Source organism: Dunckerocampus dactyliophorus, chromosome 15 (genome assembly GCF_027744805.1).
Source record: "Dunckerocampus dactyliophorus isolate RoL2022-P2 chromosome 15, RoL_Ddac_1.1, whole genome shotgun sequence".
NCBI classification, from domain to species: domain Eukaryota; kingdom Metazoa; phylum Chordata; class Actinopteri; order Syngnathiformes; family Syngnathidae; genus Dunckerocampus; species Dunckerocampus dactyliophorus.
Window position 1 is genome coordinate 21266609 of NC_072833.1, and position 14624 is coordinate 21281232.

Genomic DNA, 14624 nt, shown 5'->3' on the forward strand with positions numbered 1-14624 from the left:
GGAGCCTATCCCAGCTGAGTTCGGGCGAGGGCCATATCAGCAAAAAAAACCCCAACGAAATTGCATCACATGTGTTGGAATGTAGTGGCGAGGAAAAAGGCAGAGAGACGAAGCGGCGAAAACAATCCTCGCAGTTCAGCGGAACGTTATGTGGGAACCGCACCACCTCGGGATAAAGTGCCCGCCAGGCTTTGAGCTTCACAAGTCTGCCACCCCGTGTCACCCTGCGTCTAGGTTTTCCTGGGAAGCAACGGCTCCGACAGAGCAGGAACTCAGCTGCACATCAGCCAGGTAAGGAGGGGCGCGGCTCCTTTGGCCCCCCCGTACTCTGGTTTTGCACAGGCGGCCACAATGTCCTGGATTTTAAGCACTTCCTGACGATCATACACCAGCAGAGACTCCATGTGTCAGGAACTGCCGTGGGACGCGGCGATTGGTTAGGATTCCAATGCAGACAAACGAGAGCGGTGCAAATACAAAAAGGAAAAAATGTAATATACAAAAATAGTCCAACAATACAAAGTACAAACAAGGAAAATCTCGGTCAGTCGGTCAGGTCTGGAGCCAGTTAGCCGCCGTGAACGAGGGACAACCCGCAAAAGGCCGCAGCCAACCACGAAGCAGTGATTATTGGGTACTTCTTTTTTATACACCCTATGGTAGGGGTCACCAACGGTAGCCCCCCAGGACCACATGAGGTGCCCCCAAGCCTGCTTTCCATTCAGCTGTGAGACATAATCCCTCCGGCGTGTTCTGGGTCCACCCCGGGGCCTTCTCCTGGCCAGGCATGCCAGGCAGGCATCCGGAGTAGATGCCCGAGCCACCTCAACTGGCTCCTTCCCCATGTGAAGGATGAGCGAGCTCCTCGCCCTAAAAGGCTTCTTTCAATCACAACCCAAAGCTCTTGACCGTAGGCGAGGGTGGGAACATAGATGGGGGGGTACATTGAGAGCTTTGCCTTCCAGCTCAGTTTCCCTTCACCACGACGGTCCGGTACGGCGACCGCATTGCTGCACACGCTGCGCCCATCCGCCTGCGGACCTCACGCTCCAACCTTCCCTCACTCGTGAGCAATACCCTGACATACTTGAACTCCTCCACCTGGGGCAGGACCTCATTCTCATTCCCAAGCCACCCCTTTCCCACTGAGAACCATGGCCTGGCATTTGGACGTGCTGAGTCTCATCCCACTCAGATGCAAGACACTTGTAGTCTTCTCCAAATGAGCCAAGTTTACTTTGGTTTCTAGTGGTAATTACTGAGATGAGGGGGGCAGAGGGGTAACGTGACAGTGCAAACCACACAAATGAATGTGTACTGTACACAACATGATCTCTTTGACAGAACAACATATTATGTTTCATAGTGTTTTCATCATTTCCTATCCTATTTTATTAGATACATTTACTCCAGTTTATCATTCATCTTAATCATCATTTCATCAATAACTTCCGTGATGGGTGAGCCCCCCCCAAACGCCCGTATCAAAGCAAGCGTATGATAAAAGATGATCGTTAATGTGTCGTATGAGTGGTGGCAATGACGATGTGAGTGAAACGTATCTTTTTTTTCCCTTTCATTCAACTTTATGAATGCCTTACAATTTACAATAACAGTGTCAAACCATGGGCATTAACAAACAACAGTTGGATAACAACAACATACAATAAGTCATATAGAAATTAAGGAAATAAAGTAACACAAAAGAGATAAATAAATTTAGAAAACAGGAGAAAAAAAAGAAAATAATAATTAAAGTGAGATACACCAGGGGACACGAGTCATGAAAATTAAATTTAATTAAGGATATTGAAGTGGGAGCACAGATTTATAGTCTTGATAGCTTTCTTGTTATTAACAGAGGATATTGATAGGAGGTACAGTTACAGTTCTTTCATGAAAACATAAAAGTGAGTGAAACATAAAAGTGAGTGAAACGTATCTCTCATGCCTTGAAATGACGTCGTGACGTCACCTTTATCAACATGAAAGTTTGCTAACAAGCTGTACTCGGAGGCTGCATTCCAAGTACTGCTCGTTGGCTCGGACTGGACTGTGGACGCAACAGGTAATGAGAACATTTACTGTTGGTGCTCATTACTATAACTTAACATTCACTGAGGCTGGTAAACACGTGTGTGTGGTGAAGATTGATGGTCGTTCATCTTGACGCTTTGCTGCTGGTCTTGTCCCAACATTCTTAATTCAAGCTTATTGATTATTTTCATGTGCTTCGTTAGCTTGCTGCGTGTCGCTACACCATCCGTGCCGGAAGCACGATCGCTTCTGCTACTTTCCAAAGTGTGTAGTCACGTAAATAAGTAGTCATGTGATGCTATTCCTATTGGATTAAAAGGTTAGCAACCTAGCCTGTTCTCCTGTAAATACTTGAAGTGGGAAATAAAAGTCAAGAAAGTCTGCTGGAGTTGAGTTGATGACTCGTCCTAGACCATCTTTTCACGTGCAGACTGGCGTAAAGCCCAAAAGACCTCGGCAGGTGTCAAACGTGACCGGATGTGACGTGAGCGCAGGTGGCGCATCTTTACGTGCGCTTCGTGCATGCCGGCAAAGTTTTGTTTTGAAACAAGAGTGACTAAGACAAGAAGCTGCAATCTATGGCATCTATTAAGAATGTTTTTTGGTTAATAGATAAGTAATCATAGATATCACAGCACGTGACGTCAGAAAGTGACGCACGTCTCGTACGTGCGCAGAACCGGTCGTGTTTCCGGTCCAAATGGATTGAACAAGCAAAGAATGCAGACGTAAATATGAAGACATGTTCAACAAGCTAAGCTGACAGGCTCCTGTAAATAAATAGAAAATAAAAGCTAGCGGAGTTGAGTTGATCAAGCGTCCTCGTCAACTGTTCCATCTTCTCCAGTACAGACACACTCATCACACAACAACTTGCAACATGCAGAGCAAGCTGGACATGGCGGGCAAGAAGCCTCCAAAGGCATTCATCCTCCCGGTGGCCACCATCCGCTTGACCTTCGTGATTGGACTCCTCTTCATCGCCATGCCATTGGCTGAAGCAGTGAAGGGCGAGGTAAAAACACATGGATACTTTATTCCCATGCATGTACAGGAAGGGCTGGAGTGTAGTGACCCACAACATGTCTTCTACAGGGCCAGACAGCTAACCAGGATGGACCCCAAGACGACGTGGCCGAGTCGGAGAACAGAATTCACGTAAACACAAAGGCTTGATGTTTGAGTTCATTCACATCAGTTTTGGTCATTGATGTGTTCCAAAAGGTCCAGCAAAAAACAAAGCATTCAGTTCCATTAGAAATACATATTCTTTTAGAAAGCCCAGCATTGAACATAACTTAGCTTTATTGAAGACTTGTTGGTGAACATGAGTGGCTCTTATGCCCCCCCCTGCAACCTGTTAGCTGGGAACCTTTATGTTCCAGTCCTGATGGGAACAGACGCTACATTCCTACTTTGCTACCACTTCTTTCCGCTTGGCATCTTTTGTTTCCATCTGGATTCATTAAAAAGCAGCACAGGTTGAGCTGGCACGTCACTGGCGTATGGCGCACCGCGCTTGGAAGGAAAAGGCAGATAGGACCTGTTTATCATAGGAACACACACATGGACAGGAAGTGACTGGAAAGTGATCCACAACATGTCCTTATCCGCAGAGGTTGACTGAATCTATGATTGTGATTGCTAAATCACTACTGGAACGTCTGGAACACCTGGAAGGCAAAGCAGGAAACATCCAGGTAAACACATGCATGAATACTTGATTTGCATGCAAGGACAGGAAGTACTACAGTAATACCCACAACATGTACTTACAGAAGCAGCCAGGACAGGTGGAGGGGATGACTGGGGAGTCTAAGGTAAACATGCATGATGGTGAGGAGGTAGTACTCCAGTAATACCCACAACATGTACTCTGCAGAATCTGACTGGCTATATGGAGAAGATGGATCAGAAATTTCAGGTATTTAAGGTATACGTGGTCTGGAAGTACTACAGTATTAACAACAACATGTACTTACAGACGCTGACAGGCCACGTGATGGAGATGACAGAACAGATGAAGTGGATGACTAAAGATGCTGTTGAGGTAGGAACACGTGAATACATTCACACTAGAATGACATTTCTAGAATATGATATCATCATAATACAATGTGTGCATCAGTGACGTGCAGTCAGGGCAGGCGATGAAAAATAGAAATAATAAATATGAATAACATGAGGCTCCCGTGGGCAAGCCCCGCCCCTTGAGTTGGATCATGGCGCATGCCAGTTAATATAGATCAGCACTGATTCTACACCATGACTTTCTACAGCCTGTGTCATGTCGTTACGGAGCCCCGGAGGGGACACGGAGAAAAAAAATATGATGGGTGAAAAGAACAAACTTTTGCGAGGGTACAAAAAAGAGACTGTGGTAAAGCTGGAAACATTCACATATTCAAACTTCCGGGATGGACAAGTCCCAAGTGAATGGTTCTAACACAGCAAACACAACTCTTTCCCACGTGCAACACACACAAACAGCTACAAGCCACTTTTGAACAAAACGAGCCGTCTTCTGTGCATTCTGACTTCTATTGATCTCCAGGAGAAGCCGGCAGCGCAGGGACCGTCTACAAATGTCTTCTTCATCTGGTATCATGGCGGTTGGCATCAATGTTGCCAACCCCTATCGGCTGTCCTGGACGTCGTTGGCTAGTTAGCATGTTTGTTGCATATGATGTTGTAGGAGATGTAGGAAAAACACACAAGTATGATAGATTAAAGTAAATAAAAACACAAATTATGTTAAGAACTACAGAAATATATAAGAAGCAACAAGTTTGTGAAAATGGACTTTTACATCATTTATGGCAATTTTTATTAGGTTAATAATTCACTTGCGTAACGTGAAGGACCACAAAACTCACCTCACACATCAGCGACTCCTTTTCATAAGAATTCTGGTTAATGAAATCAATTGTGTCACATGTCCGTTCAATAACTTCACATCTGTGAAGAGTAAGACCACAAAATTCACCGCACACATCAACGGCCAAGTGAAGCTATGAACGGACATGTGACAATTGATTTTATTAACCAGAATTCTTATGAAAAGGAGTCGCTGATGTGTGAGGTGAGTTTTGTGGTCCTTAACGTTACGCAAGTGAATTTATTAACCTAATAAAAATTGCCATAAATGATGTAAAAGTCCATTTTCACAGACTTGTTGCTTCTTATATATTTTTGTAGTAGTTATCATAATCAAGGTGTTTTTATTTACTTCGTCATCGATCATATTTATGTTCATCTAGCATACTTATGTTTTTTTCCTACATCTCTTACAACATCATATGCAACAAACATGCGAACTAACCAATGACGTCATCTATGGCCTTCCAGGACAGCCGATAGATTCTTGTCTTACTGAGGGGTTGGCAACATTGACCACAGTTGGCAACAGCGAGGCTAAAATAACGTGGCATGAAAGCTGCCGTTTAAATTGGAACGTTGTGAGCGCGAAGTGACAATATTAAGTAAAAATGACAAGAAGAAAGTGAAAATGGTAGTCAATGAAAGATGTCCAAACAGGAGTAGAGAGATGATGTCATATTAGCCCTTCCACGTACCTCAGCTATCACTGACAGTATTTGGGGACAGGCTGAAATAAAACAACAGATTAAGATGAGAGTCCAGCAAAAGAAAAGCTTCATTTGAATAAAAGTTTGTTTTACATTCACAGGATCTTCTGAAGACAGCAGGTTAGCATGTCAATCAATTTATGTTTACAATCAATGCTCCCTTTGTCTTCTGCTTTTCTTCATAAATCTTTTATTCTCACAGACCGTTGCCCTGCGCCGTGGGTTTACCGTGACAAAAGATATTACCTGTTTGTTGGCGAGAGTAAGACCTGGCATGTTGCCAAGGTATGCCAGCCCTTCTTAATCCTTCAAATGTCCTTTGCAATATTCTCGCTTGTTGCTGCCCAACCACAAAAACCTGCTCAGATATTTTGTGTAACAACAGTATACACACACACACACACACACACACACACACACACACGTTTTCAATCCACGCCAACCCTCGAGGTTGCCTACAGCCACAGTTCATGCCAATCTTACGCTGTCCTCTTTGGCTTTTTCAGGACTACTGCAGAGCCAAGGGTGGACACTTGGCCTCAGTTCACACCAAAACCATGTTGGACTTCCTCCATGGATTGGCTGGTGGACAGAGGCCTTGGGTTGGGGGCTACAAAGAGGTGGGTGATTGAATAATCACAGGTTGATGAAGACAAGCTGGTTTTTGTAGACGTGTGTGTTGTGTAAACCAACATGTACGCCAGTGTTGTAGGAATCATCTATGAACGTGTTCATGTTGTAAAAGTAACTCACACGAGAAAAAAGGTCAGCACTGCTCGGCAGGATGCCAATTTCGTAACTTCAACACATCCTTTCATTTTTCAGGGTGGTGTGTGGAAATGGGATGATGGTTCCACGTTTAGTGTGAAGAATGATGGAGTGGCAGGCAGCAACGATGTTAGATGGGGAGCAGGCGAGCCCAATAACGCGGGTGGTAAAGAAGATTGTATGGAGAAAGTGCCTTCAGGTAAGATTGGAGTAATGCAGTCATGATTGATGAACACTTTAACAAACATTGGAACTTTTTACCTGATTTCTTCACAGGTGGACTCAATGATGAGACATGCTCTTATTGGCGCCCATTTCTTTGTCAGCTGTGATGGGATGGTCTCGGCTGTGTGACGGCTGCTCCTTCAAAGACGTCGGTGCTGAAAGATCAGCACTCTGCCTTCAATTCAGTTGCTTTCATGAATCCTGATCATAATCGGCGTGCACATGATCCCAAACAACCTGCGAGACACCAACTGGCAAACTAAAGCTCGTCCTGTTTGCAGTTGAGGAGCTAACACAAGCCATCACACAGAAAATAATCATTCCCGTTTTTAGTCAACATTTTGGAGCAGCAGCTGTGTTAGCATTGAATCACTTATTGAAATTGGCTCATCTTCTACATTTCCTAGAAGCTAAAATGATGCACACAGCAAATAACAAGCTGCTACCTGACAAGACGGGACAAATAGAAACACACCTAAAACACAACATCAGTCATAAATAGAAACACACCTGAAACACAACATCAGTCATAAATAGAAACACACCTGAAACACAACATCAGTCATAAATAGAAACACACCTAAAAGAGAGGAAATGAGAAACGATTAAAACAAGAAAGGTGAAATATTTCTAAAAGCAGTAAGAGTGAAGGTGATATGAATGATGGGCTTTAAAGCTGACATGCACGTTCTTGGTGAAAGATGTACAAGTGGCATCTCTGTGTGGAGTTGGCATGTTCTCCCCGTGCGTGCGTGGCTTTTCTTCCAAAAACATGCATGTCAGCTTGATGGAGACTAAATTGTCCACAGGTGTGAATGTGAGCGTGAACGCTTGTGTGCCCTGCCATTGGCTGGCCCACAGTCAGCCGGGATAGGCTTCGGCACACCCCCGCCACTCTAGTGAAACATTGAAGATGTTCTGTGCGCCAACACCACAAACCTTCAGCATATCTGAAAACAAGGTATATAGGATAGATCCATTTCAACAAACGGCACTAATGTGATTTTCCCAAAGAATGCTGACAAGTGCTGTGGTGGTGCTTCCATGATGCTAAAAGGGACTGTTTGCAACCGTTGGGCGGCTGCATTGTGGGCACGTTGAAACTTTGGAAGGTGTTGCACGCATGACATTGTGGGTACGTATGCCCCGCCCCATGTAACGCACGAGCACCAGCTATGTTAAACTAAGTTAGCTGCAAATGTTGCTGTCTTTGAGTGTATAGCCTATAGCAAGCACAAATTGTCCATTTTGATGCTAATTGGGTCAAGTCTCCATGCTTTTATTGAAAGCACTATGCTAACATGCTAGCTGCCGCTTGGCTAACCTTGAGCGTTGCAAACGGTCCCTTGTTTGTTTATGCTACCGTTTGACCTGTTTCAGTAGGGGTGTCACCATGCACCATCTTGGCTTCACCAGGACCAGACCATATTTGAATATGACTCAGAAAACTACAAAGAAAACTTCCAGGACTTGTTCATCAGTCCAGTGATGCAAGGTTTCCAGTGAGTGGAATGTGTTGCCCGGCCCACTGCCACTTCCATCTTGTGCGTGTTCTCATCGACAGTAGCGATGCCAGAGTTGAGCCTGATGGGCTCCTGGCTGCCCTGTTCCTGCCAGACGTGTGCTGACACCCCTATGACGTGTTTTTCATCATGATACAGCATTTCACACGTTATTCCAATATGTGCTACTGGATGTTGGAATTGCCTTTGGAATCAATAAAGTTTACTTAAATCCTGCTGCTGAACGAGTGACTGTCATGAAGCAACATTGAATGTAGTTTACTGCTGGAATTCTCATCTTTGTGCTGAAAGGCGTCACATAGCTGCATCTAGAGCTGCTGCCTTCTGTGAGTGATGCAGGTCGCTCATGTTCTGCTTTTTCCACTCCTTTTGCGTCTTGTCTGCTACACTGGGCTAACTCCCAACAAGTTTTGTTTCGCACGGGGGCCCTAGACAGCGCTTGTCTTGGTCTAATGGGAAGTCTGCCCCCGCTCGGACCGGTCAAGAGTACAGTTGCTTCAATTCGACCTCCTGCGGATTATGTGCGATTGGTGTGCGCATGTCCAACTTGTCACCTGCCAGAAGGTACTGGAGCACGACAGGTGTTTTTATTGTCACTTATAGCGGAACCTGATTTTTTTTTTGCTTTGAACTGGGAGCTAAAATTCAGGTTAGGAGCTGCCTGTTAGAAGCTGCTAGTCAGCAGCAGGCATAGCCAAGGACAGCTATTTGGGTGCTCGTGTCAATGTGAGTGTGGCTGAAGGTGCAAAACATACTGTGTGTACATTATAGCCATCGAGGTCATCTTATTGTGTAAAATGTTGTCAAAATGTACCTCCATGCCTTCACATACAGCAAAAGTTAGATGGCAAGCAAAAGGACTGGCCAACAAAGTGGAACAAGTCGGCGCTCACATTAAACATGCAAAAACTGGGATTTCTATTATTTTTTAATAAAGCAATGACCCATATTTTCTCATTATTTGTTTCGTTTTTAATAGTTTATTTGTAATGTATTTTTTTATTTTTGTGTTCCATGTTTGTGTTGAGCACCTTCTTTGCGGTCAAGACGATTTTGCTTGTCTTCTGTCATCCTGCACAGTCTCCAACGCGGCCGCAAGGTGGCATCGGCGTGACGTCACGGACATCTGTCTTGCAGTAAAACCTCCGAAGAAGAAGAGGAGCAAGGCGGACGTTAATGGTGATGGAAATTTCCGCTCTTTTTTGAGAGCTAGTTCTTTTGGCACGGCTCACTAAAAAGACCCGGCTCTTTCGGCTCCCAAGTGGCTCCTCAGATTTTAAAGTAATCTATTGCCAAATGTGGAAAATGAATGACTAATGAACAAAAATACACAATATCAAATGTAGATTTTTTTAAACACCAATGAGCAGCTACTAAAATAAATTACAATGTATTATAAAACACCAAAACAGAGCCATCTCAATAGACAAGTAAAATCTCTTTCACATTTTCACGATTTTTTTGTTTGTGTTATGAAATAGAAATAACCTCTTTTCTGATATAGAAATATATTTTAACAAAAACCACAGCAATAATATGTGATAACCATAATGTATAATAACCATAACACATACACCCACACAAACACACAGAAAAAAACAACACTGAAACAAAACCATATGCTTTGGGTAAGACAATACGTTGTTTGCAATCTCAAACATACGGTATGCATGTTCAGTAATATTATTTTCCAGAACATATTATATGAATAAATCCTTTTATGTCAGTCATTCAACAGCAAAAAAAAAAATGGTTGTTTATCCAAATGAAGGGTTATGCCGGGTCAATTGTATGCAAACTGGCTTGCTAACTGCACTGTATACAATGCCTGGTAAGCATCATGGAAGCACTGAGATTCTCCCATTCCTTCAAGTAACGCAACCTTCCTCCCTTAAAGAAATACATATGTCATGATATAACAAAAAAGTAGGTACATTTTATATATATATTCTATAATACCTCTTAGCTATTATAGAGCTAGATAAAACTAAAATCAATTCAGGACATACATTTAATCAGAGGAATGTTACAGGATCGAAGATATTTGGGAGATGGACAGTGCAAAACCCTTAAATTGTGACGTGGAGCGCGTACAAACTGTTAATTGTGAATCCCAAGATGCAGAGGACAGCGGGTTGGAACAGAACAGACATTTAATTGTCTCTGTTGCACATATGAACAAAAAACAACGGTGCTCGAAGAAAAAAAGGCACTGCGACAAAAATAGAACAGAGGAATGAGAGGAATAACTTCACCAGGCTTGACGGAACTACGGGACGTGTAGCAAAACTGCAAGGAAGGTCACCGTGAGGGTTGCAGCAGGAAGCGTGGCTTGGCGTGGTGAGCATGAAGAATAGCAGAGTGCTATCAACAGTAACAGGTGAGTTTAAATAGGTATGATAATTGACAAACAGCTGCCGCACATCCCGCAGCTCTGCCCAAGACAGGAGTGGCCAGGGTCTAGGTACAAGACAGAGAAAAATAAGTAAAAGACACCACAAACTGAGTAACAGTATGAAATAAACCAAATCATACTGCCAGTGTCTTCAGCAAGGTGTGACATAAATTAGCAATCATAAATGTACATTTCAATCATACTTACAGGTGAAATGTTTGTCCACAGCCTTTGAACTGGCAATTTGTGCAGTTAATAGCTGCACATGCAGGCATCTTAAGGCAAAATTTGTGTCCAATCTGAATTAATAAAATAAGTTCACCACGAATGCAAAAGTTTGTCCGAGAAGTGTTTCTTGGGAGTAGCAAAATGGCGGCCGTGTGGCTTCACAAGTCATCGCCAATGGTCTATCCAGATATATAATACAAAACAGTGCGGCTGACTGCATGAAGCCACTGTCGGCCATCTTGCTTCACCCAAAAAAGCACACACCCATACACATACATGTATGTGTGTATGTGTGAAATTACAATGCATAACAAGTCAATGTCAGTGTTCACAAGGTATTTGTTATGATAAGGATCTACGTAGTATCAAAGTTAAATGCTAGCATACCTTTAGAAGATGATCAGGAAAGTCAAATATTGTTGGAACTGCATTTTGTCCTAATCTAACAGTCTGGTCGGTCCTGTCCAAGTTCTCCTCGGTGAAATGACTTGAACAGAGTTGTGATCTGGCTGCAGGAATCCACCTGTCTCTCCGCATATTTACTAGCCATTGCTTTAGAAGTTGAGCATTGCAGTGTTCAAATCTAAAGGAGAATAAGGGGACATTTACAACTACTTAGATGAAAAGATGCTTACAGATTTAAAGTATCTATTATTTATAAGCATTTACCTACCTGTGAAATGTAAGTCCCTTCTCGCGATTTTCACCAGTATCATGATTAATAGCCAGTAAGGCAGTTCCATGTGGGGCCCATAAGGGTTAAGTTTGGGCTGCAAATATGGGTGCCAAGTGGGTTTGTCCGCAGTTTCCATGGTGGCCCCACCTGTATTTGCCCATATGGGCTTCAAGTGGGTTCCTACTGTGTTTCAGGTGGGGCCCAATATGGTGAGGTGCACGGGACCCATGTAGGCCCCATATATTTGCCCATATGGGCACAAAGAGGGATCAGAATAGACCTTAAAAAGGGCCCAAGACGGCAATGTACCTGAGACCCATTTAGGCCCCACCTGTGTGACTTTAAGAGGGATCTGACTGGGCTTCATGTGGGACCCAAGCAGGAGATTTTTATGAGACTCCTGTGGACATGCTCATTTTTACAGCAGCGTATACTTTGTGATCATAGCTTTAACCCATTTCAACCCGCCGGTCACATTTTCAGTATATATTGTAAGAATACATTGTTTAGATGAAATGTATGCATTTACACATGTTTGGAATAAATTATCACATGACCAAAGCTGTTTACTTCCTGGTTACACGTTGAGAAGAAGATGGCTTCCTCAACTCCTTCCAAAAAAAGGTCAGTAAAGTATGTTCAAATAAACATAAAGCAAAGATTTTTTGTACACATGATCTTTAGGTTGTATAGTAATGATATATGCATTTGCAATTACTCAAATATGTTTGATATTCTTGCAGCATGAGCAAACATTTGCATGGTCACATTAGTGACCTGTGGGATAGCGCATTGTAGCTAGGTGTACACATAGGTCTATACATACAAATTGCTAGCTATGTCTAAGTCTGATCTTTTTTCTCGCTTTTAGATTCACTTTGAGTGAAGTGCTTGATATTTTGGGGGTGGGTGATGGTCCAGACAAGGCATGCAACATTGCAGTTATCCCTCAAAGTGAAAAAGATGCCATTTTCAGTGATTGTGATAGTGATGGATCTGATATGGACTATGAGGGGGAGATGGGCCATTTATATGGGTATGGATGAACTTCTGGCCGCACGGTGGTCTAGTGGTTAGCACGTTGGCCAACACAGTAACAGCTTGGAGATCGGGAAGACCTGGGTTCGATTCTCCCCTGGGCATTTCTGTGTGGAGTTTGCATGTTCTCCCCGTGTGTGCGTGGGTTTTCTCCGGGTACTCCGACTTCCTCCCACATTCCAAAAACATGCATGTTAGGTTAATTGGCGACTCTAAATTGCCCATATGAATGTGAGTGTGAATGGTTGTTTGTCTATATGTGCCCTGCGATTGGCTGGCGACCAGTCCAGGGTGTACCCCGCCTGTCGCCCGAAGTCAGCTGGGATAGGTTCCAGCAACCCCGCAACCCTAATGAGGAAGAAGCGGTATAGAAAATGGATGGATGGATGAACTTCTCACATTCTATGGGATTCTTCTGGCTACAGCTACATGATAGTGCTACAGCACTGTTCCACGAAGACACACGCACTGGTCAGGTGACACCGATGTACATAATCTATGCATTTCCAATGCAATGCGGAGAAATTGATTTGACGAAATAATGGCCTCAATACATTTTGTGGACAACACAAAGATCACTGAAGATCCATTTTTCAAGGTTAGGCCAATCTTCACTGAGCTGAACAAGTCTTACAAAGTCATGCCATATCCAGAATGTTTGTCAGTGGATGAGAGCGTGATAAGATACTACCATCCAATTTTTTTAAGCTCTCTCTGAGCTCTTACCGTTCTGTTTCCGCCTCTGTCATGGCTCCAGTGAACCACTTGGAGAGAACCTTCTCTGCTTCCTTCTGGGTAATTCCTTGAGTTAATGCGTTCCTCTTTATTGCGCCTAAAAATAAATCACAAGACCCAACTTAGTAACTATAGCCTGATTTTTTATTATGAAACTATTGTTACAGACCGAAAAAAACAGACAGCCATTAAAAAGTTTGTAACCACTGCAAGTTTTTATGGGATGAGTACAGTCTGATGGGTTGGCCAGCACAACTGGCTGATATAAATCCTACTGAGCATTTGTAGGAACAGTGATTAAAAGATGTATGACAAATCACACAGTATGACAAGTGTTTCATGAAACTGGGTAAAATGTCAACTGATCTACAGAGATCTAATGAACCTGATAGTTAGAATCCCAAGGTCTGTAAAAAGGTCATCACTAAACACTCTGATCAAGGAAGTATTTGAAGAATAGAGCAATTAATATTTCTGTGATACATTTAAAAAACAGTACATTGAAGCATCTCATGAACATCATCAGCCTGTGAGGCATTAAAGGATATCTGTAAATTCCAAGAAAGGTTATGGTTACACACTTCACCTCTCCCAACAGCCCATAAATGGGGGATACGAACCAGTTCTTACAAGCAGACCACCACTACTTTGACAAAGTATAGGAAGGACTACCATAAATTGTCTAATAACACAAAGCTAAAAAATAAAACAAAGTTGTACTACAGAATAACAAAGTTCATGATGCACCATCAGAGTACGTTGGTAAACCTTACTCCCTCTGCCTTAAGAGCTGTGCTGAACACGCGGCCGACAGTCTGGGCTTTTAGTCGTGTGGTCAGCGCCCTCGCCTCCCATTACGAAGGTCCTGTATTCGATCCTCGGTGCGGGCAGGTGCGAAACAGGTCGGGTTACACTAATAGTAGCGGTGCTGATTAGGAAGGCATGATATAAAAACTAATGTTCTCTGAGTGATTACCCGACAAGTGTAGAGAAAGAGGTTCGGTCTGATGCGTAACCGCTGCTAGAAAACGCCCATCTAAGGACAGAACCTCCTTAGGAGAAGATAGCTTAATCATCTGGATATTATGTCTTTTCACAAAGGAAGTATGCAAAAAGCAGTCGTCTGTGCCGGAGTCACCTAGCATGGTTACAGTCACATTTCTGCCCCCTCCTGTAATAATCCCCTTGACCTGGAGTCGTCTCAGGGACTCCTTGCTTGTGTCAGTTATTTCCTGGGAGTACACACAAATCCCAGCTGCCAACTGGCTGCTGGTGACAGGAGGGTCGATACTGGGTACCGATAGTTGTGCCGGTGGCGGTCCTGGGGTCGATCCTCGGTGGCGAACTGGACGGATGGGGCATTGAAGAAGCCGATGACCTGGGTTACCGCAATACAGGCCCAGGTCCAGGCG

General features: G+C 43.5%; 1 protein-coding gene across 1 annotated transcript; it reads left to right on the top strand.

Annotated features, from left to right (window-relative positions):
* The first annotated feature begins 1982 nt into the window (after positions 1–1982).
* Positions 1983–8877, top strand: LOC129168037 (C-type lectin domain family 10 member A-like). The gene is made up of 12 exons (XM_054752835.1): positions 1983–2068; positions 2885–3052; positions 3133–3195; positions 3654–3737; positions 3816–3857; positions 3920–3961; positions 4022–4087; positions 5726–5744; positions 5827–5909; positions 6131–6244; positions 6450–6591; positions 6669–8877. Exons 2-12 carry the CDS (start codon positions 2918–2920, stop codon positions 6722–6724), a joined length of 846 nt encoding a protein of 281 aa, XP_054608810.1. The 5' UTR covers positions 1983–2068; positions 2885–2917; the 3' UTR covers positions 6725–8877.
* Positions 8878–14624: the final 5747 nt, after the last annotated feature.